This window comes from Arvicola amphibius, chromosome 10 (assembly GCF_903992535.2).
Source record: "Arvicola amphibius chromosome 10, mArvAmp1.2, whole genome shotgun sequence".
NCBI lineage: Eukaryota > Metazoa > Chordata > Mammalia > Rodentia > Cricetidae > Arvicola > Arvicola amphibius.
This window is the reverse complement of record NC_052056.1, coordinates 83,058,415-83,081,811: the sequence shown is the minus strand read 5'-3', so window position 1 is coordinate 83,081,811 and position 23,397 is coordinate 83,058,415. Positions and strand designations below refer to the sequence as shown.

The 23,397-nt window shown below is 53.4% G+C and overlaps 1 protein-coding gene across 1 annotated transcript; it reads right to left on the bottom strand.

The window, feature by feature from the left end:
* Nucleotides 1–809: 809 nt before the first annotated feature.
* Rflna (refilin A) lies at nucleotides 810–8,660 on the bottom strand. Its single transcript, XM_038344583.1, has 3 exons — nucleotides 8,472–8,660; nucleotides 1,690–1,799; nucleotides 810–1,143 (listed from the first exon to the last, which is right to left on the bottom strand). Exons 1-3 carry the CDS (start codon nucleotides 8,658–8,660, stop codon nucleotides 810–812), a joined length of 633 nt encoding a protein of 210 aa, XP_038200511.1.
* Nucleotides 8,661–23,397: the final 14,737 nt, after the last annotated feature.

Sequence of the window (23,397 nt, the reverse complement as noted above, 5' to 3'; positions counted from 1 at the left end):
TGGGCCAGCCCCAGGTTGTTCGGCAAAATCAAGGCTCTCCTTCCCAACACCATAGATGCAAGGGTGAAGGGTGAGCCTGGTACTCAGAAACCATGCTGTCACGGTAGGGTCCATCCTGGGTGAGAATGAAGGCCATCAGGAGCTGACACACTTTCTCTCGAGTCCACAGCAGGGCTCAGAACCTCAACCAGAGTCAGCCATAGGCAGGTGTTGGTAATGTCCTATCATTAGCCTTGAAGCTTCCCTGGGCACCCGCCAGAAAGCTAGTCGGGAATGTGTTTTGTAAGGACACTTGGGACTGCCCTGGAGGGTAGTACCCTGCACAGCGAAGGGTGTGGTCTGGGCAGCCAGAGGCCACAGTCTTTGCCAATTCAGCCCAAGGGAAGCTAGCTCAGCCCTCCACACCTACGGTTCTCAGCGGGCATGAACACCTTTGAATGGCCTGTTTTGGAAACGCTCCTCTTTGAGAAGGAGGTTGGGAGTCAGGCCACTACTGAGGCTGGGTCCCGTGTCCTGTGGTACATAGGGCTGTCTCTGCCTCAAGGGCACACCAGGACATGCTTGGCCCTGCTCCCAAAGCCATACAGCCTGGCAACTATAAAAGGTAATGAAAGATGCATTCAGACTTCTCCAGGCTGGAGCTCAGGCACAGTCAGCCCAGCTTGTGGTGGGGACAGGCTGCCAGAAGCAGCCTCATGCTTGCCGGTCCAGACCACAGGGCCCAGGTTCCAGGCCGAGCCCCCATCCATCTGTCCATCTTTCCGGGACCTCTTCCCGACTCCGCTCCTCTGCCACCAACCCTAGGCTCCTCAGAGTACATCAGGGCTGTGGGAACTGGGCACGGCGTCCCCACACCATTGCAGCTGCAGGCTGGAGGAGAACCAGTGGCGTGGCTGGCCCAGGCTGCAGTGCAGCGTGGTGCGGAAGGAGCTGCGGGCCAGCTTGGGGAAGATGATTGCCGTGCTTCCGAACCGCAGGGCACGTGGGCGAGGCTCCAGGGTCAGCTGGCTGCGGTAGCTGCGCCATGTGCAGTTGGGTGCTGTCACTATGGTCTCACTGTAGGCTGTGATTGTAGGCACTGGAGCGTAGAAGATCTTGTCGCGGAAGTACCTCTCTGAGGCGTAGGTGACCTCAGAGTTGCAGCTGGGGAGGACAGTAGGTAACGAAGGTGGTTAGCCTGCCACCCTCGGTGGGCTAGCCTTACACAGAACCCCCTTCTTGACCTTGGCTGTGAAGGGTCAAAGTCCCAGCTGGGACAAGCAGCACAGACAGCTGGGCCCTAAATTGGGGGTTAGAGGAGACTAAGAAGGGCACGATTGCGATGATGGATGCTGTTTAGGCAGTGACTTTGTGGCCCTGGATTGTCACCATGGAGGGATATCTATGTTGGAGTATTGGGGGGCAGGGGCTAGCTATGGGAAAGGTCACATGGGAAAAGAGTAGGTGCCTCCTGTGGTCTACTCCCAACTTCGTTGTGTCAGAAGACCTATGAAGATTCCCATAGCCCCGGCTGGTGGGTGATGCCACCATTCAGAGGGACCCAAATGCCACTTCCAGAGTTTCTGGTTTGGCACCAAGAAGGTATGGGGCGGGGAGCATGGCAGCACCAGAGGTTGAGTTGTTGAGCCCCAAACTGGCTGCTCTGCCCTCACAGGCAGGACCCATTCACCTGACTCTTGGCCCACTCACCGGATTTCATGCGCAGGTTCGGGGTCCACCTTGATGCTCTCTCCAAAGAATACAGGCAGCAGACGGGGCCTCATCTCCTGGGCTGGGGGACTTTGGAAGAGGGAAGTGGCCTATGTGGAGAAATGGGGGGGTCATGGTTTATATACTACCCCCAGTACTGAGAACAGGGGTCAGACAGACAGACATGCGTGACCCCCATGAGGGTGGGGCATGACTATCTTCCCCATGCACGGGCACCCAGGTGGGATAGATAGCTCCTGGGTCAGGTGGATGCACCCAGCTCCCAGGGGACCCCAGGCAACCTCAGTATCGAGTGACTTCAGCACTGACCCCATCACAAAATTCCCAGATGAGGTGTTTATGGGAATAATACCGGAGAGGCTGTTTGTAGCTTCGCATCCCCCAAATGTACAAGGTAAGTTTGCCAAGGAACTGTTGTGCCCTGGGCACAGCACAGGGTCCCATGTGACTGCTGAGGAGGGAGGACACGCACCCAGGCTAAGGTTGTAGAACTAAGCATTCAGTTCAGAGAGGTAGGTACATTCTGCACAGTACAGAGAATTGCAGAGCCTAAAACACCGAGTGAGCTTGCTACCATGGGACCATTGCCCCTGCTTGATTCACTTGGAATAAAACAAACAAACAAACAAACAAACAAAACAGCCCATGGACTGGGGCACTAACTCAGGCGTTAGAGGGTGCATGATACCTTGTGTTCCACCTCCAGAACCCCATAAATTGGTAGCGCCTGTAACCCCAGCACTCAGAAGGTGGCATCACAAGGTTGAGAGTTAAAGGCTAACCTCGGGTGCACAGTTTGAGGTCACCCTGGGCTACAAGAGAACCTGGAGACAGACGGAAAAAGAGGGGACATGGCACTGCTGCCTGGGCAGCCCCATTTCAGTCAGACATCCCACATGACACGGTCAGTCGAACATAAAGCCCAGTTCAAATGAAGGAGGCGGGGTGACACTGCTCCCCAGTTCAATTGGAGGAGGTGGGGGGGGGCTACTACTTCCCAGTTCAAATGGAGGAGGCGGGTGGTACTGCTCTCCAAAGGGCCCCACTGGAAAAACGGTTCAGCTGCCCCAGGGAGTGCCCATTGCAGGAACTGAGAGAGAGAGAACAGAGCCCAGATGTCCACTGGGGACAGGGCAGCTGGACGCATCATACCCAAGGGGTCTACCAAGGCTGGAAGGGAAGAGAATTGGGTGGCAGCCACTAGCCACCCCGTGTAGAAGATTTCTGCAGTCAAAACCCTGGCTAAGGGTTGTTTTGAGAATGTCTTGCCTTCCAGCTGGCCTGCAGAGTTCATGGGAAAAACCCAACTGTGTTGGGAGGAAGACAATGCCTCCCCAGAAGCTGGGTTATAGTCCCACGGTGACTATGAAGGTGGGGGGCTCTAGCACCCTTCGGGCATGCAGGGTAGGCAGGTAGCCTGATGATTTATATGCACTGGGGTCTTCACACCACAGTATCTGCCTTAGTAGGCTCCCTGGAGCACAGAAAGCCCCAGAAAGGTGGCCATCCAGGGATCAGGGCCCTGTTCTCTTCTAAAGAGATTGTTCAAGGCGCTGCAGGATGGCTAAGTAGTTAAGAGCACATACTGTTGTTTCTGGAGGGGACCCAGATCCCAGCGTTCACACGGTGGTGGTTCACAAACAGTGCCCCCTACTCTCTCCGTGGCACACATAACATATAAGGTAAATCTGAGACCTCCCGTTACAGCTTGCAGGGCTTCAGTGTGCATCTGTGACCTGAACTGTGAAATTCCATGTGGAACCCACACTCGGGCTGAAGGCTGGCCAGTCCCTTGGGTTTCAGCATCCTCTGGCAGCTCTGGGACACAGGATAGAGGGGAAGGAAGGCTGAGGGCAGAGATCAATCCTCCCCCATACCATCTTCTACCAACTCCAACGTGCCCCCCCCCCTGCTGGCCGTGACCCCAGCCTGCCCTTTCCCAGGGCAGCTGGCTAAAACTACTGGTCGTCTGGGCAGACAGGAGTAGGGTAGAGACCAGGGCTGAAGTTTTGAGAATAATGGTCACTGACTGCCCAGCCCAATAGTGGTAAACATAGCTGGCTGGAGGTGTAGCGACATGGGAAAACCTTGGCGCCCTGGCAAAACCCAAAGCCGCAGAGAACATGATACTGCATGGTGGCAGAGAGCAAGGTACAATACAGAGACAGCCCCACCTGTCAGTGTGCCGGCCTAGGTGAACAAGACGCTGGGTACAGCCATGGGTCCAAAATAGCACCATAGGCCATGGAAATCATTGGACCAATAAACACCCGTCAATGAGGAAGGGGAACACCCCAGCAGCTGCTGCTGGAGCAACCAGACAGCCAGGACCTCCATGGCTGTGCCACTCCCCTACCCCGCACACACAGTGCCACGTGGATACTTTACAAGGGGTCAAATGCGTTTCTGCAAGACACCTTCAGCAGCTTCTGGTTTGTTTTGAACAAAGTCTCACTCTGTAGACCAGGCCTGGAACAATCCTCCTGTCTCATTCACCCAAATTCTAATTGTCATTAGCAGTGTGTCAAATACGTTTGCGATCAGGCGCTCCAGTGATGGGCTTGGATTGACTCTAACCTTGGCCCAGGAGGAAAGGAAGCTAAGAGGCCATAGCAGCCCAAGTTCCTGTCCTCCCCGCAGGAGACCAGGGCAGTTGATGGCCACTGGGCGGTGGAACAACTTCTCACTCCAGTCTGCCACAGTAGGCAGAAAATGCCACCTGCATAGGAGAAGTCAGAAGACCCCCAAGGGGCCCTGAAGGCAACAGAAAGTGATGCACAACCTGGGAAACAGTCATGAGAGCAATTGGGAGAGGTCCCCACGACGGGTCCCCACCGCAAGCTAGAAAGCTGCCGGTGCCGACTGTCCCCACAAGGACAGTTGAGTTCCACACCCCCTGCTATGGGTGAAACCTCCAGCCGACATGGGCTCTCTAGAGGTGGAAGGTCACCCCGGGTTAGGGTGGGCACTAACTGGATGGCTGGCGTCCTTAGAAACAGAGACACAAGAACAGAGTTGGGTGAAGAAGGGGACATCTCAAGCTAGAGTACCACAGAGTACCCCTAGCCAAGGGTTCCCCCAGAAGCCACAGATTGTCACTGGACTGATGGATTACCACTGGAAGCCAGGAATGAATTCCACCGATCTTCACCAGTCAGAGAGAGCCCGCCTTAGGCCTTGTCTGGTAGTGTGGCCTCCAGAGTTTGAGCCACCTGTTTGTGGCACCTTTCCAGCCAGTCCTCTCTGTGGTGCTTTCCCCAGAAGGTGGCTGCTGTGGGTTCCCTTACACCTGTCAGGGTGTGTCCCGTCTGCTCTTCACACTCCAGATGAGACTTTTCCAGGCAGGTGCCCCAACCGTGGGGGCTGGGCTCTGGAGAGAGGTGAAGCAGAGCCGGGTGGAAGGAGGCCCCGGCAGATCTGCCTGCCTCCCCTACTGCCTCTGCAAACACACTCACCTCCCATACTGGATCCCTTCCACAAGAGCCCGCTCAGACACCTCATCTAGACCATGGCTCTGTTGAGCCCTGTCCCCTTTGCCTATTGATGCATTGTCCGTTCCATCCATCCATCTACATTCCCGTTTTCCCTTCAATCTGTCCATCTGTCCGTTGTCCACCCATCCTTCCTGACTCCAGGCACCAGCCCCCTCATCTCACACACCAGCCTTCACAGAAATGAAAGGGCTGAGGCCCTAAGAGTGACACCCATATCATGTCCTTCCCGCTCTATTTGGACTAGAGCCCAGATCTGCACCCACCTGGGAGGAGGAAGCCTGCCCCTCCGGATAGTCCAGAGACGTCAGAAGCACAGTTTACCCTGCACTACTGAAGCTAGGCTTCCTCATGAATCAACCCGGAGAGACTGGGGAGGTGGAGTCTCCCAGGCAGCAACTCCCCCATGCTGCCTCTTGTCACCTCCTGTCATTCAGCAGTGAGCCTGACCTCCACATGAGGGGGGTCTAAGCAAACACCTAACACCCAGAGAGGCCCCCAAATCAGATCCCAAAAACCACCTGCAGTCCTCTGAGGGCAATAAAACCAGACGGGGGGGGCGGTGTTTAGGGGGCAGTGGCCCAAACTCCTTGTCAGTTATGGGAGCCTGTCTGTCCTCAGCCAGGGGGACCTGGCTCCCTGCATACCTGCCCCACATACCACAGCTGTGAAGGAATTCGGGGAGTGGGGGCACCTGATGTTATCACCTGGTGCAGAAGTCCAGCCTGGAGCCCAGAGTGGCAGAGCTAGGTTAGTCTGTTTTCTTCTAGTCCTATCTGCATGGCTGAGCATTTTGGGGGGTGAAGGTAGCAGCCAAGCAGCCCCCCATTCCAGTCAATGCCTCTTGGTTTCCAGGAGCCACCTGGGACGGCAGCACCCCCAACACACACACACACGGCCACTTCTGTATCCCTCACACCCACTTTTCAGTCACATCCCTGCCTGAGGTTTCTAATCCGGGGTCCAGGGGGCTCATGGAACTGAAAAGACACAAACCTATTTTAAAAAACCAGAGCATCAGTTCCCAGCCTTAGCTAACAGGGCTGGAGCTAGACCTCCTCTTGGTCTCCGGGTTCTGCCACCGGACATCGGCACAGGCCACCCTCTTAGACTGAGATCCGTCTCAGCCCTGGATGACTAGAATCCGCTCCCTGGTTTGCTCTGGTTTTCTGAGGCACCATTTCCAACCTGCCTTGTCTATGGTAATCACCTCACATGGCTGCCATCTCTCCCAGTGCTGTGCCGCACACCGAAGGCGGTGACTGTAGCCACCCACTAGAATGACAGTTCTTCACGATGACTCTGAGGCTGGGAGGGAGCCAGGGCATGTGACCTCCTTCCTATAGCCTCTTCCTCACACAATTGAAACTAGGGCCCCAAGTCTGGGCAGCCTTCTTTTATCCCACACAGCAGATCAATCAATTGATTGGCAATTGTCAGCCTGCCTAGACCTGGGCCTAGGAGTTGCCCAAGCAGGGTAACGGGGTGGCCATTAAACCATATAGTACAGGAGGAATGGGATCTGAAGGAGATGGACATCCTGGTGGATGGTAACTGGTAAATGGACAGATGGGCGGGGCCACAACTGGGGCCCCAAACCTGAGGCAAGGTTGCCATGGCTACAACTTCCTCTCGCTATGAAAAGCAGCACCTTGACCCTGTAGCTACATGTTTTGTTTTTCTGTTTAAAAATGTAAGCTGGGCGGTGGTGGCGCACGCCTTTAATCCCAGCACTCGGGAGGCAGAGGCAGGCGGATCTCTGTGAGTTCGAGACCAGCCTGGTCTACAAGAGCTAGTTCCAGGACAGGATCTAAAAAGCTGCAGAGAAACCGTCTCGAAAAAAACAAAAAATAAATAAATAAATAAATAAATAAATAAATAAATAAATAAATAAAATGTAAAAGCTGTTAATTCACCTTGCAGTGAAAACCAGGGCAGGTTTAAATGCACACTGGAACCGGGTTGTTCTGGGCAGCTTTGGGCAACTTCCTAACCATTTCTGTGCCTCAGCTTCCTCCAGAAAATGGAGACCAGAGGCGTGTAAGCACTCACTGGCAGACTGCAAGGATTAAACACGTTGGTGGGGAGAGCCATCCCTGGCCTGAGGAAAATAACATCCACACACCAGGTGTCCTTCATTATCTGGGCTCCAGTGGCCCCAGGTCTCCCTGCCCAGGCAAAGTCACAGAGCATGGCAGTATAGCTCCATAGCTGGCACCTACTTAGCCAGCAAAGGAAACAGTAACAGCTGCAGAGCCAGGCTAAGGAGCCCGGCTCACTGTTCTCACAGCACCTATGGCTGGCCCAGAAGGCATGGGAAGCATCCAGTGCTCCGTGCAGAAGGAGGTTTCTGGGTCACACAGAATTGGAGCGACATCTTCCCACTCTTCTTTCTGATCTCCCTCAGAATATGCCCTGGGATTTCTTCCCCACCACGCAGCCCACACCAGGTAACCCACGGCTGCGGGAGCACTGCTGGCCTGTCTCCAAGGCTCACTAGTATTTGCTCCGAAAGACCTTGACCACCCACCCCCGCAAAGAGAGATGCAAATTCAATTCAAGATAAGCTTCCAACTTCCGTGCATGATTGAGTCACTTGGGGAGAGTTAAATAAAAGTTTAGATACCCGAACAGTGCCCTGGACTAGGTCAGTGCCTGGAGGGGGAAGCAGGCTGGACATTGATTGCTTAAAGAGCCTCAAATGCTTCCTGTGCTCTGCACACCTTGGCAGGAAAGGTCTTAACACACCCAGTGGAGACCATCAAACCACAGACGTGGTCATGCCACTGTGTTCAGCTGTCCTTTCTTCAAGTTGTTCCCTCTGCCCCATCCCCAGAGCAATCCAGGCAAAGCGGGTCCAGCAGCCCCTAGAGTCGCAGCTCCGAGAACACTTCACTTCTACAACCCACGAGACAAAGTCCCTGAAGGCTTTCAGTCGGAGCTAGCTGCATTTTCAAAAAATGTCTCCATTTAGCAGCCCTGGGATGGGTCAACAGGGCAGGAGGCAGCGTCGGCAGCAGCGGCAGCAGCGGCAGCAGCAGCGGCAGCACAGATAGGACCCACGGACAGAGGACCACAGCAGGCCCCTTTACAGATGGTAGACTTTGGGGGTATCAGGACATTACTCAGTATTTAGCCCACCAGCACCCACCCTGAAACTCCCAGCCTACAGGTCCTGGTGAGTCCGGTGCGACTCCAGTCCGCCTCAGGAGAGAGGAGACCATGTTGGCTTTTGCATGGCCCTCCCATTGCTGGGTCCCCACGTCTTACCGCTGGCGCCTCATTGGGTCCTGGGGGTTCGGTGGTGGCACGGGCTTCCAGGGTGCCCGGCGACAGGGCGTAGAAAGGCGGGCTAGGACTGGGACTGGGGGGCAGTCCCGAGTCGGGACTGTCCAGCAAGCCGTCGCGGCTCTGCTCCCGCGTGTCCCCCATGGCCTGCAGATGCAGGTGACCCACCATGACTGGCGGGCGCGGAGTGCGGGCCCCAGCAGCTCGGGTCCTCGCCACCACTGGACCGGAGGGGAGACAAGGAGGCTACGGCCTGCGGCTCCAGCTAAGACCCGCTCCCGAGGCAACCGCCTCCAGCCGCCAGCTGAGCCTCCTTTCCCAGGCGCCGCCCCCTCCCCGCCCTCCTCCTGCTGTGCCTCTTGCTCCCGCCCCGGCCACCCACCCGGTCAGGGCAGGGTGAGGACTGCAAGGTCCCCCAGCCTGCAAAAGGCACCACCATCCCACCCTGGTGGTGTTAAATGCTGACTTGAGTCCACAGCCAACTCAGCAAGAACGCTGAGCCACCCGCGGGGCCAATGCAGGTCCCCTCACCTGGCCTGAGTCTCCAAGAAAAGCACCTTCAGCAACCGGCAGGGGGCAGTGGGGGAAGGGGACACTTAAACAGTTGGGGACTGAATACTCAAAGGACCCAGGATCAAGATCTGCCCAAGGGACCACCAGAGTCCTCTGAGAATGTGTCTGGGTAGGGAAGCCCGGGACCACTTGGGGTCAGGTAATGAAGGACACCTGATGTGTAGATGGCTGTACCCCACCCTTCTCCCTACTACTGTGTTTAATTCTCCAAGTCTGCCTGTGAAAGCATGCTTGCCTTTGATCTCCATTTTCTGGAGAAAGTGGAGGCACGGAGATGGTTCGGAAGCTGGGGTGTGTGTGTGTGTGTGTGTGTGTGTGTGTGTGTGTGCACTTCCAGAAGCCCCCAACACCTGCATTTGTTGGGTTTCTCTAAAACCTGATTCTCAACCTTCCTAATGCTCACTCTTCAATACAGTTCCTCATGTGGAAATTGTTTTCATTGCTACTTTATAACTTTAATTTTGCTACTGTTACGAATAATAATGTAAACACCTGAACTTAGGTGACCCCTGTGAAAGGGTCATTTGACCCCTCCCCCCAAGGGTCTCGACCCACTGGTTGAGAGCCACTGCTCTAAAAGGTCTTATTCAGGGACAGAACTCTGCCTGCCCTGTCCCCCACTTTATCTCTCACAGGAGCTGAACCCACAGCTCCCATTCTGCCTTTCTGGCAGGGACTGGAGGGCATCCCATCACCCTGCCTCCAGCCTTGCATCTGGACACAGGATCCCAGATACCTGGAGAGTACTGGGTAGGCTGGTATATAGCGTAGGGGACAAGCGACCCGGGCAAGTACGTCTCCATCACATCTGCTGTACAGAGGGAGGGACCCCAGCTTCAGAGTGGCCCCTGCAGGTTTGTCCTCCAAGTTCTCTGGCCTGTAGATGTGCCTAGACCTGGACTCAGGTGCAGCCGGCTGGCCTCTCCTCAGATCTGTTTAGTGGGTCAGGGATACACCAGGCAAGGCAGGCTGGGGCTCAACAAAAATACCACCAGCGGGGATAACCAGAGGTGGTTGTCCCAGTCAATCAGGGAGGGCCTCCCAGACGAGGTGACACTTGAGCAGAAATCCAGGTAGAGGGAACAGCAGGATGCAAGGCCCTGTGGCAGAGAGCAAGGTGCCACCAGAGGCTGTCACAGTGGCGTGGCAGGATGAACTCTGCTGCTGGAAAAGCATACAGCCCATGTCTATGTCATCTAGGAACGAACTCGGGGCTTTGGCTGCCTGAATGGAACCCACAAGAAACTTCAGCCAGGGGCCCCTTGACCAGGAATGGGTCTCTATCGCTGCGTTTCACAGGAGAAAGGTGGTGACAGTCCTCTCCGGAATGTGAAAGAAAGTATGGCCTTCCCAAGTGCTAGGTGCTGGAGCTCACTGGATACCACTGACACACTAGAGAAAGTCCTGCCCTCTTAAACTTTCAACAGCCCCAAAGAACCTTCTGGAAGCCACTGAAGGTGAGCTGAGAACAAGTTAAGGACCAGTGTACCAATCTTTCTTTTGGGCTACCAACCATCTCCCAAATCATGACATGGAGACTTCTTAGTTATGAATGCTCAGCCTTAGCTTAGGCTCATTTCCTGCTAGCTCTTATAACTTAATTTAGCCTGTTTCTCTTCATCTACGTTTTGCCTGAAGGTTTTTTTTTTAAACCTTTCTTTCATTCTGTATGTCCTGTTTTCACTGCTTCCTCCGTGTCTGACTGGTGGCTGCCCGGCTGACTAGCCCTGGGCATCTCTTTCTTTCTCCCTCCTTCCTCCTTCTGTTTATTCTCTCTGCCCCCAGCCCCACCTACCCTTCTACTGTCTAACTATTGGCTGTTCAGCTTTTTATTAGACCAATCAGGTGCCTTAGGTAAGCAAAGTGAAACAGTAACTTATCTTTACATAGTTAAACAAAGGCAGCACAAACCAATGTAACACACCTTTGCCTAGCTAAAGTAACATTGTACAACAGACCCTGGCTTTGCTTTAAACTTGGATGTCAGGCTGGAGAAGTGGGTGAGCACATCACACTTTTGCAAGAGGACCAGAGTTTAAATCCCTCCACCCACATTGGTCTGTTGGCAACACCTGTAACTCCATTCCAGATTAACACCCTTTTCTGGCCTCCATGGGTTCCTGCACTCAGCGTGTATAAGCCTACACACAGACACACAGACACATAATTAAAAATAAAGTCTTTTAATATAAAATCCTTTGGTACCCCGTGGCTTTTTTTTTTAATTGTCCACATTTGTTTTTGACTTTTAAACGTGACAGTGACATTTGTGTTGCTGTCTCTGATACAGGCCTGGGCCCTTGCCTCCTGTAGTCCTGACTTCTGACCCATTCACACTGAACAGAGACTTCCTTCATCAGTGACTCTTTCAAGGCAATGCTGGCTGACTTCTTGAAATTTCCCTACACCAGCACATGGAAGGAACCAAACTCTGCTGGGTAACACTGAAGACACATGGACACCAATGGACAGGAAAAGCCCTGCCTCATGGCAAATGTCAAATGCCAAGTGAACGCCCACGCAGGTGACTGTGGCCATGACTTCTGACCTATGGGATCCGCAGCCACAAGCCTGGGGCTGCCGCTCACTGAAAGCCAATGCTGCCAGTGCTTGAGGAGTCCTGAGGCCACACGGTCTGGAGATGTCAGAGGCAAGAAAAGGGCAACGGCTTCCGTAGATTCTGTGAGCTGAGCTGGCTCAGCCGCAGCTGCCGAGGATCTTGGAGGGGTGCTAGAAATGAGGTTTGTCACTATCTGAGCACCCCATCTAACCAGCACTACAGCGAGGGGTGAAGCAGGCCAGCGGCGGCCCAGCGTGCCACACTCTGCTCCAGACCTCAAGGTTCTAAAGCAGGAGCTGGGAGTGGATCCAACACTTCCAACATTGAAGAGGGGAGTTTGGAGGCAAGAAAATGACGAGGGACACAAATATGTCACAGGAAGGGTAAGTGGAGTGCTCCCGACATGTGCGTGTCTCAGGCTGGGGAGAAAGGAGCCACCTGTGACACATACACCCATTTAGGAGAGGGAAGGTGCCCGGAATTCTTCCCTGGATGCTTTGCAGGGAGAACTCACCGCTGTCAGAGGAAAAGGCCAAGCCGCTAGGGAGTGAAGACAAATGGCTTCTTCCTGGGGTACCACAGGCCACTTAGTCCAAGCCCCATTGAACTAACCTTTCCTAGGGCAGGACTGCTCGCAAGAACACACATGTGGCCTGAACACTAGCCTGACAATAAATGAGTCTTTGCTTTTGCATTCTTAGGTAAAGTAGATGGAGTCCTAGAGGCTCAGAGGGGTTAATCGACCGGCCCAAGGTTGCACAGCCATGGAAGCCAGCCTGCAGACTCTTCTGATGGATGCGGGGTCAGGCTGTCACTGAGTCCCAGAGGATCATGAAACAGGTAAGGCAGGAATGATTGACAGTCTGTGGCCTTCAGAGACAGCTTCACAGCTAACAGACTCGGGGAGAGACCAGCAGCAAGGGTGCCAAATGGCAATGAGAACTAAGAACAGGGACACGTGACAGTGGATATTTGTGTGTGTCCTGAGAATAGAGCTGGGCATAGTGCCACCAGAGAGCTGCATGTCCCTATCCACCCATCTTTGTCCTGTTTGGACTCCACTTACTAGGAGGGTCCTAAGCCCCCCCCACGGTACCTGGGTGCTCTTCCACACCTTCCCCTGAGCCCCCCAACCCCTGGGTGCTCTTCCATACCTGCCCCTGAGCCCCCCACAGTCCCTGGGTGCTCTTCCATACCTGCCCCTAAGCCCCCCACAGCCCCTGGGTGCTCTTCCATACCTGCCCCTGAGCCCCCCACAGCTCCTGGGTGCTCTTCCATACCTGCCCATGAGCCCCCCACAGCCCCTGGGTGCTCTTCCACACCTGCTCCTGAGCCCCCCACAGCCCCTGGGTGCTCTTCCATACCTGCCCATGAGCCCCCCCAACCCCTGGGTGCTCTTCCACACCTGCCCCTGAGCCCCCCCCCAGTCCCTGGGTGACCTCATTCCCAGAGAGCGCAGGTCCCCGTGGCTCAAGCTTTAGGAGTTATTTGTGTTTCTTTTACCACGTTCCAGAAAGGGGCTGTCTTAGGGTTGCTACTGCTGTGAAGAAACCTCAGGACTAAAAGCAAGTCGGAGGAAAGGGTTGGTTTGGCTTACGTGTCTACATTGGAGTCCATCATTGAAGAACGTCAGGACAGACGCTCGAACAGGACAGGAAATGATGCAGAGGCCATGGAGGACTATTGCCTACTGGCTTGTTTATCATGACTTGTTCACCCAGGACCACCAGACCAGTAAAGCACCACCCACAATGGGCTGGGCCCTCCCCATCAATCACTAATTTAGAAAATGCCCAACAGTGGATCTTCTGGAGACAGTTTCTCAGTTGAGGTCTCTCCTTCCAGGTGACTCTGGATTGTGTCAAGTTGACATAAAACCAGCCAGCACAGGGGCCCTTGCAGACAGCACAGAAGTGGGTACAGCCCTTCCTCCCCACCGGAACCCCACTCCATACCCCAGGCTGTCTGTGTGTCCTTACACACACTTGTACACATACACCCACTCACACACATGTACACACCAGTGCCCCTTCACAAACACACGCATCCACACACATGCTCACACCTACTCACATGTACACTCACGCTGTTCTAGTTTAGATTTCTGCTGTGATAAGCCACCAACCAAAAGCAACTTGGGGAGAAAAGGGTTTATTTCAGCTTACAGTTTACAGTCTATTGTCCTGGGAAGCCAAGGCAGGAACTCAAGGCAGGAACCTGTAAGCAGGAGCTGAAGCAGAGGCCATGGAGGAACGCTGCTCACTGGTTTGGTTTCCCTGGCTGGTTCAGCCTGCTTTCTGATAGCACCCAGGACACATGCGCCTGGGAATGACACCGCCTACAGTGGGCTGGCCCCCCCCAGTGTCAATCACTAATTGAGAAAATGCCTCACAGATACGCCCACAGACCAATCTGATGGGGTTGACTACCCATTGAGGCTCCCTCTTCCTAGGTGACTCAAGTTTGTTGAGCTGAATTTAACTAACCAGGGCATTTACACACACATGCCCACTCACATCCTACACGTACCTATACGTATGCACATGTGCACACACACAACACTCCCATGCACACACACGTGCACAGGCACATGTGTTCACATACACACATGCTTACTCTTCAGCAATAGAGACAAGGGGAAGGAACTGGGTGGCGTATACCTCTGGCCCTTCCTGAACAGGTCTTCATCCTTGATCAACTCAGTGTTTGAAGTGGTGGCCAGGAAGGTATGGGCGGAAAGAAAAGAGGACAGACGGGGACCAACAGTGGCCTTTTCTCTGAGTAGCAGGTGCTGTCTTGTCTGTCCTGGGAACACTGAAGCCCAGCACCCCGCAACTGTGGCATTCCAGACTGTATGTCTCAGCAGGCCCTCGACCTGGACCAGAGGCCATCCCTCCCGCCTCAGGGATTAGGGTCTTCTCAGGGATTAGGGTCTTTGCCTGAGAAACTCTCACACAGTGCCTGACTTGGGTCCAGGCTGAGCCACCGATGTCCCCGCATGGCCAGAGAGGCCATCTCTGTGTTTAGCTTAGTCATGTCCTGCTCAGCTCTTACTCCCAGCCCAATGGGGAGAGGGAAGAAGAGTGTGGTGACTGGACAGCTGGGGCCCCAAAGCTTCACACAAAATAACAAGGCAGCTGCACAGGCCAGGCGGACCCTGGAGCTGTCCTGGGCCTCAATTCTCACCCCAGGAGACTCTTCCTGGCCGTGAACTTGCTGCTTCACACCTCGGGCTTCAAGGGGCTCCTGGTGAAACGGTTCTTTCTCCAGTGTCTCCCGGTTCCCATGAACAGAAACCCATTTATGTTCTGAGTGCATTAAATAAGCCAGGTGGGATGAAGTTGGTGATGAGGGCCATTAAAACGCAGAACGCCCTGCAAGCCAGGTGTGGCCACCAGCTAGCCTGGGGTTCCTGAAGTAGCCAGAGGCCCTCATTTTGGTTTTGGAAAGTTGAATGAATCGTGTAATAAAAGCCCAAACTTGAAGCCCTCCCCAACCCAGCCCTGAGACATCAGCGTGTGTACCCACATGGACACAGCTCACCCCCAATGTATGCAGGAGGCATCTCGCTCTCCAGTCTGCAGAGCTGTTTAAAAATCAACACATGCTTCCTGGACCCTCAGCTCTACGTGGGCTGGACCTTCTAGGGACAAAGATAGTCTGTCCAGCCCCAGGAGCCTGAAAGGAGGGGGTGTCCATGGAGGGGGTAAGATTACATAACTTCTATTCCTATCAGATGACCCCAGCTTTCCCAATAATGTCCTTGCTAACCGAAGCTCAAAGGACAGAGTTGTTCCCACTGGTGACAGCTCACCAAAGGTGTTGTGCATCTCTGTGATTCCTTCCTAGGCCCAGCAAGGCACTGTATTAATCTCAAGAGCAGTTTCAAGGGGCAGCAACTGCATCGGGCATCCGAGGGCACCCTGACTCTGTGGGCTACGGCAGAGTCTTGTACGGAAAGACAGCGGACCGTAAAGCCCAGCCGCCAGACAAGGCACACGCTGCATCATCCCGGCACTAGGAAGTGGAGGCAGGAGGATTAGAAGAAGTTCAAGGTCATCCTTGGCAACGTGATGAGGTTGAGGCTAGCCGGAACTTGTGACCTCAGGGAAGACCAGGGTCCAGTCCTTACACTGAAAAAAGCACTTTTGGCCACCTTAAAGACATAAGGAAGAGGTGCCCCCGTGCCCTCAAGTGGCTGTGTGTGCACCACACAATGTAGCAAACAAATCATGGCAGTCACCCCTCAAGGCGGATCCAAGTCCAGGCGGTGCGGTTTTCCAGCTGGAAGTACAGATAGAGGGCTGTGTGGAGGAAGCCGCCTGGCGCCATCCCTAGGCAACAGGCAAGGCAGAGCTGGGATGCCAGGCGTGGCCGTGAGGCTGGGAGGGCAGAGGGCCTCCCTCCTGGGATGGTTGTTATCTGATATCACTCGCTTCAGGAGGTGCCAGCGAGGTCCCTGCTAGATGCCAGGCTGGTCTCTGGGCCTTGAGCCGGAGCGGACAGGGAGAGGGGAGGGTTAATGAAGATAATTTCATAGTTACAAATAGTACAGATAACATGGAGTGTTAGGGAATGACCAGGGCGGAGGGACCACCTGGGGTCCCCACCCAAGAGAGTTCCTTCAGCGGCTGTAGACTCAGAAGCCAGATGGGTGAGAAGGGACTGACTGGGAGGAGCATTCATCCCTAAGGGAGAGAACAGCACGGGCAAATACTGCTAATAGTTTTTGTTTGCTTGTGTGTGTTTTTTTTTTTTTTGAGGTAGGGTCTCTCTACATAGCCCTGGCTGTCATAGAACTCACTATATAAACTAGGCTGACCTTGAACTCACAGAGATCCACCTGCCTCTGCTTCCCAAATACTGGGATTAAAGGCATGTGCTACTATGCCCAGCTTTTTTTTTTTAAAGAGTCCGTTATTTATTTTTCTTTTGTGTATTGGCATAGGGTCTCACCATGGAGCCCAGGCTGGCCCCATCCTTTCCATCTCCCTGTGTCAGTCTTCAGGGCACTGGGATCACAGGTGTGGTGTGCACACTAGATCTGGCTGTGACATGACCTTTGTGTCAAGGGAGCGTGAAGCAAGGACACAGGAAGGGTGGCCGTGAGCGACCTGCAGAAAGGAAAGAGGAGATTCCCAGAAGGCATGGGAAGACAGCTGTGGTGAGCAGAAGTGCATGGGAAGAAGGGAGGTGAGGGCAGCTGGCAGGCCCTTGAGCATCTGAGCCAGCAGCTCTGCTGTCCACACATGCAATCCAGGCCTGGCACTCTGCTCATGTCGTGTGTCTTTGGTTCTTGTTTCCCCAAATGGTTCAGAACATCGCAAAGGCACAGAGTGGCTTCTATACAGCACTTTCTGAGTAGATGGGATGGACTCACTCAGATTGTTCAAGAGAATGGATGGATGGATGGACCTGTAAGTGGAGGCTGCTCTTTTGTTCCCAGCCGCCCAGACCCAAATAATCACACAGAAACTATATTAATTACAACACTGCTTAGCCTGCTTGGCCAACAACTTAGGCGTATTCCTACCTAGCTCTTACATCTTAAATCAATCCATCTCTATTAATCTGTGTATTGCCATGAGGCTATGGCCTACCAGGTAAGGTTCTGTTCTGGTGTCTGTCTCCTTCAGGAGCTACATGGCATCTCCTTGACTACACCTGCTCTCTCTATATATCTTTTCCAGTTTAGATATATTCTGACCTGCTATAGACCAAAGCAGCTTTATTCATTAACCAATAAGAGCAACACATATACAGAAGGACATCCCACATCACAGATGGATGGGTAGATCGAGGGGACGGATGAATGGATGGATGATGGGTGGATGGATGGATGGATGGATGGATGGATGAATGGACGGACAGACAGATAAATGGCTGAAAGGACAGATAGATTGAGGAGACATGAATGGATGGAGTCTCCAATTCGCAAAGCTGTTGATATTTGCCCCAGTTGGGCAACTGTCTTTTGTAGTGAGGGGCTGCGGGCAGGCCTGCTTTTCATCCTGCCTGGCTCCCGGCTACCGGCTAGCTTATGCCACGAAATAACAACACACAAACTGTATTCTTTTAAACACTGCCTGGCCCATTAGTTCCAGCCTCTTATTAGCTGATTCTCACATCTCTTACTTTAACCCATATCTAATAATCTACGTAACACCACGAGTGGTGTCTTACCAGAAAAGATTCAGCATGTCTGACCTGGTGGCTGGCTTCATCACAACTCTCTCGGAGAGGAGAGGCAAGGCAGTCTGCCTAACTTAGGAGAGGTGTGGCATCTGACTGAGCCTTCTACCTCACTTCCTTCTTCCTGTTCTGTCTACTCCACCCACCTATTTTCTAACCTATTAGGCCAAGCAGTTTTCTTTATTAATTAACCAATGAAATCAACAGATTGATAGAAGACCTTCCTCCATCAGTCTTTAGCACACACGTGGCCCTGGGGTGCACTAGGGAAGGTCTCCCACTTAATGAATGGAAGGAACATTTCTGACTCCAGCTGTTCCACACCACGAAAGAATAGGCTGATGGACTGACTTCAGGGGTCAGGAAGTGGTATGGATGACAGAGGGGAGAAAAGGTACCTGAGTCCCCCTGAAGCTGAGGCTGGCAGTCTGTTTCCAACAGGGATGGCTTATCTGGGGCTTTGTGGAAGCGGGCAGTGGGGCAGCAAGTTCTCTGATCCATGGGGATGGCTGTGGCTATGGAACAGGCCACATGGAAACCTCCTAAGGGTCCTTCTCCACTGACACAGACTCCAGGGGGGAATAGCAGGTGGGCCTGGGCCCCAGAGGACCGAGCGGATCAGAGTCCTGGCTGTGGCGTGTGCTCTGAGCAGCACTGAGGGAGAGGATGGGTCTGGCAGGCGTCGTGGTTCAAGCCAGTCACAGCAGCAGGCAGCTGAGGGCCCTGTACAGATGTTCTCATGGGTCCATGGTCCAGAAACAGATTTCTTCCCCCGAAAGCTTCCTCTCTGGCGGGGCAGTGGTGGCACTCAGGGAGGCAGAGGCAGGATGATCTCTGTGAGTTCAAGGCCAGTTTGGTCTACAGAGTGAGTTTCAGGACAGCTGGAGATATACAGAGAAACCCTGTCTTGAAAAAACAAACCAAACCAAACTAAAACAAAAAACAAAAACAGCCGGGCGGTGGTGGCGCACGCCTTTAATCCCAGCACTCAGGAGGCAGAGGCAGGCTGATCTCTGTGAGTTCGAGGTCAGCATGGTCTACAAGAGCTAGTTCCAGGACAGGCTCCAAACCTACAGAGAAACCCTGTCTCAAAAAACCAAAAAAAAAAAAAAAAAACCCATAAAACACCCTTCCTCTCCAAGCCTGAGGGCTTCCCATAGCACTAGGATGGAGGTGCTGAGCTTATGGCTGATTTCCTAGGACCCAGAGTCCTATTTCACTCCTGGCCCTCCAGCGCTGCCCCTTCCTACCCGAAGACTTAAAGAGGCTGTCTTGACGTGGGGACACCACCCCTTGGGAAGTAAACTGGCAGCTTGACCTCGGAGGCTGGAGCAGTGGACACTGCTTTCTTCTGGAAGGTTCTCAGACTGCTGTTTATCCTGACTCCTGGCCTTCCTCCTTACCTCTTACGACTATTTTTCTGGCCTACTTAGGTTGGTGACATTCGTAGGGAAAAATATTACAGTGGGTAGGAAGGTTTTTTGCTCAAAATCCAAGTGGAGAAGAAAAACAAAAGCAAAGGAAAGAAGGTTAAAAAATAAGGAAGGAAAAGGCAGCCTTGGAACTGAGAGTGCCAGCCTAGCCCTTAAGAAGTGGGGGAGGCAGGACTCAAACATTCAAGGTCATCCTTGGCTACATGGTAAGTCTGAGGCCAGCCTGGGCTACAGGGATCTTGTCTCAAAAGGGGGTGGTGAGGAGGAGGAGAAAGGAAAGGAAGAGGAAGGGGAAGAAGAGAGATGAGAGGAGGGGGGGAGGAAGAGGAGAGAGAAATGCTGAATTCTGTTCAACAATTTCCTGAATTCTCTCGTTAACCGAGTCTCAACACAGAAGCAAACTGGAACTCCGCAGAGACGAGCCTGGGTGGGGAACCTGTCTTCATGGGAGCACCAGTCTCCTGGCACAGGATAAAGCACAAGAGGATGGGAGCCTTTGCTCAGAAGTCAACAGGGCAGCGAGCTGGTCATCTGGAAGTTTCCAGTGATCTCCGATCTTGGTGGGGCTCGGGAAGCAAAGTCTGTTTCCATGCTAGGCTTTCAGAGGGAAAGTGGGGGCTGAGATCTGTCTCTCTTGCAACCCCTGCTGCCTCCAGGAAGCCCTCCCTGACCTCCTGTCTCATTGCCCCTCCCCTAGCCACTCTGCATCTCAGTTGCCTGGTTCAACCCTCTTCAAGGAGCATACGGCCTTCAGAAAATGTAGGGTTCCCTTTCTGATCCCCAGAAGCTGGAAAGGGCGGGCACAGGTAGGTGTGTCAAATGCTATCAAATCTTTTAAGTTCAAAGCCTCTCAGAAGAACTGACAGAGGCCCCACTGCATTCTAGAAGGCTCTCTACTCCTGGGAGTTTCTTTATGGGAGAAGGTGTATGTTTGCTTTTTCTTTTTTTTTCTTCCTATAGGCAGTTCAATGAATGCGACCCTTGTATGAAGCCCAGCATGGACTAACTAGGGCCATGAGGAGTACAATGGAGTGATTGTGGGGAGCGATGGGGTGCATGTGAGCTCCTGGAGAAGGCCAGCACCTGAGAGCGACTGCTGAGCAGACCCGGCTGCCTTCCCTTCCCGCGCTGTCTGTGCATCCTCGTTCTTCTCGCTCTACGTTGTTAGGATGCTTGCGTTCTGCCCTCGATATTCCAGTGCCGTGCAGGCCTCCTCTGTGTGCCTCTGACCCTGAGCACAGTCCCACGAAGGCCTCATGGAAACCACTCAGCAAATACTGAACGGAAAGGAACAGGGACGGAGCCCTGCAGCCACTCACTGGAGACCTTTCCATGGGTTGACATTGGCCATGCTAATCCAGCCCCTCTGGGTGCTGTAGGAGAATGGGTATAAAGCCTTTCTGTCCTGATGCTGGATTTAGATTCCTATATCTTCCAACCTGTGTGTGTGTGTGTGTGTGTGTGTGAGAGAGAGAGAGAGAGAGAGAGAGAGAGAGAGAGAGAGAGAGAGAGAGAGAGAAAGAAAGAGAGAGAGAGAGCACATGAGAGTGTGTGTGTATGCGTGTCTATGCACGCTTGTGTGTTCATAAGTGTGTGTGTATATATGATAGAGAGAACATGTGAGAGTGTGTGTGTATGTATGCATGTGCATGTGTATGCATGTTTGTGTGTATGTGCATGAATGTGTGTGTGCATATATGTGAAGAGGCATGTGTGTGAAGGCCAGAGGTCAACTCTTCCTCAGGAACTGTCTATGTGGCTTTTGAGACAGTGTCTCTCACTGACCAGAGCTCACTGAATAGAAATGAGAGCTAAGACCCTGCCAGACTCTGCCTCCCTGACATGGGAATTAGAAGTATGCAGGCCACCCCTGGCTTTTTACAGTGGTTTGGGGGATCAAACACACATCCTCATGTGTGTGAGGCAAGCAGCTCACAGACAGCTGTCTGCTCCCCCCATTTGGAAGTTTCTATCCATGAAATCAAATGCAGGTATCCTTATATGTCCCTCTTTGGGGCCTGCCCTCAGCCCTCCCTCTCACCGGTACACAACAGTCAGCATCTACGGAGGCCCTGGCCTCCTCTGTCAATGGTGACTCTCCTGGTGTCATGAGATACTACAGGGAAATGCCCTGTGTGGGGCTGGCGCGTGTCTCTTGGATATGACGAGGACTTCCATCCCAACGGCTGCCCCAGAATCGCCCTGCCACTCTCTCGGCTGCACACTCCTGTGCTCTGCCCTGGATGTACTTGCAGGGCCCTGGGGGTGGAACAACCGGGGGCCCAGGAAACCTGGGACCCCTTTCATGATGTTGTTGCCTTGACAACTGTGTTCCCAGCCCCCAGCCCTCTCACCAGCACACAAAGACAAGAAAAGAGTCCGTAGCTGTAAAGAGACAAAGAGAACCTGAGTCTGTAAAGGGGTCAACCTGCTGTGGGTGAGGGGCGCTAGAGCAGACAGAACCATGGAGATGAAGCTCCAGGGGTGTCAGGAGTCCAGAGAGCAGGGAAGAAAGGGGGGAGCACGAAGAGGCTTAGGGATGTGAGCTGTGCTGTGTGTGGTTGGAGCGGTGAAGAGCGGTCTCTGTGCAGCCCTGTATTGTGTGGCACTGGAGTGGTGAAGAGCGGTCTCTGTGCATTATTAAAACCCTCAGAATTTGTGCCATGGTGCTGATGTTAACGGTGGCATTGATCATTGTTTCTCTGAGTGACTAGGCCACAGGGAAAAGCCGAGAGTGGGAAGAGGGTGGACCCGAAAGGGAGGGCTAGGTCTTTTGTACTCTCTGCTCAGTTTCCCCAAATTATTCTAAAAGTAGTCTAAATACATCAAAAATGTCGCCTGACCTATGTATGTACTCTGGCTTGAAATCCAGCTGTGCAAGAAACTAGCTGGGCATCCTGCACCTGTTGCTCAACCTCTCTGGGCCCTGTGCTTCCTCATCTGTGACGAGATGTCTCTCTGGCTTTTTTCAGGCTTGTCTCTCAATGTGTCCCAAGCTCAGGAGGGGGGCTGGGCATTGTGTCTGATGACTCTGCCTACGCATCTTCGCTTATCATCTTTTGGTATTAGGACAAGATACCCAGCCTCTCCGCCTCAGTTTCCTGGTCTGGAAAATGGGCCACATAACAGCCCCTCCCCCAAGGTTATGAAGTACCTGAATGCGTTGGAAGAAGAGTGAGCCCAGAGGACAAGGGTTTGCTGCAGTCATGGCTGTTATTACATTACAGCCATTGCCACTGTTGTTGGCACTTGGCTCCACTGACAGCCACTTGTGGCAGCTGTTGCTTAAGTGGCACAGGAAGCAGGAGTAGGACGCAGGCCACCCCTGAAAATCAGGCATGGGTGCTGCTGACATGTCTGCCCTCCTTTCAAGGAGGTGGGGACACCCTAAGTGGTTGGTTCCAGCTCCCCACGCCCGCTTTTCACAGGCTCCTAGGAGAACAGGGAAGGCTGTGAAGGCCCCCGGCTCACTTACCAAGAAGGGTCAAACTGCTGGCCACTTGCAGTCGTGATCTGAAGTGAAGTGACCAGTGAGGCCAGATCCTGTTCCCAGGCTGGCCACCTGGACCCTTCATGGGGCTGCGGGGACCTCTGTCCTCCATGCCTTCCTCCAGCAGCTCTGCCGTCCTCACACGCACACCGGGCCTGGCACTCTGCTCACTTTCTCTCTGGTTCTTGCTTCTCCAAGTGGGTCAGAACATCGCAAAGGCACAGAGAGGCTTCCATACAGCACTTCTTGAGTGGATGGGATAGACCGGCCCAGACTGTTCACGAGGATGGAGGGATGGGTGGATAAGTGAAGTGAGTGGGTGGATGGACGGACGGACGGACAGATGGACAGATGACGGATGGACGGACGGATGGATGGATGGATGGACAGAAAGTCAAATGGTTAGATAGATGAGTGGGTAGATAGATGGATGGACAAACAGATGGATGGGTGGATGAATGGATGGACAGATGGATGGATGAATAGGTGGATAGGTAGATAGGTGGTTGGATGGATGAACAGAAAGTCGAATGGATGGATAGATGAGTGGATGGAAGGACAGCTGATAGACAGATGGACAGATGAGTGAATGAACAGACGTGATCCACTTCATCCTCCTTTGTCTGGGTTGGCATTTGTGCAGGCTGGAGCCTCATGGGA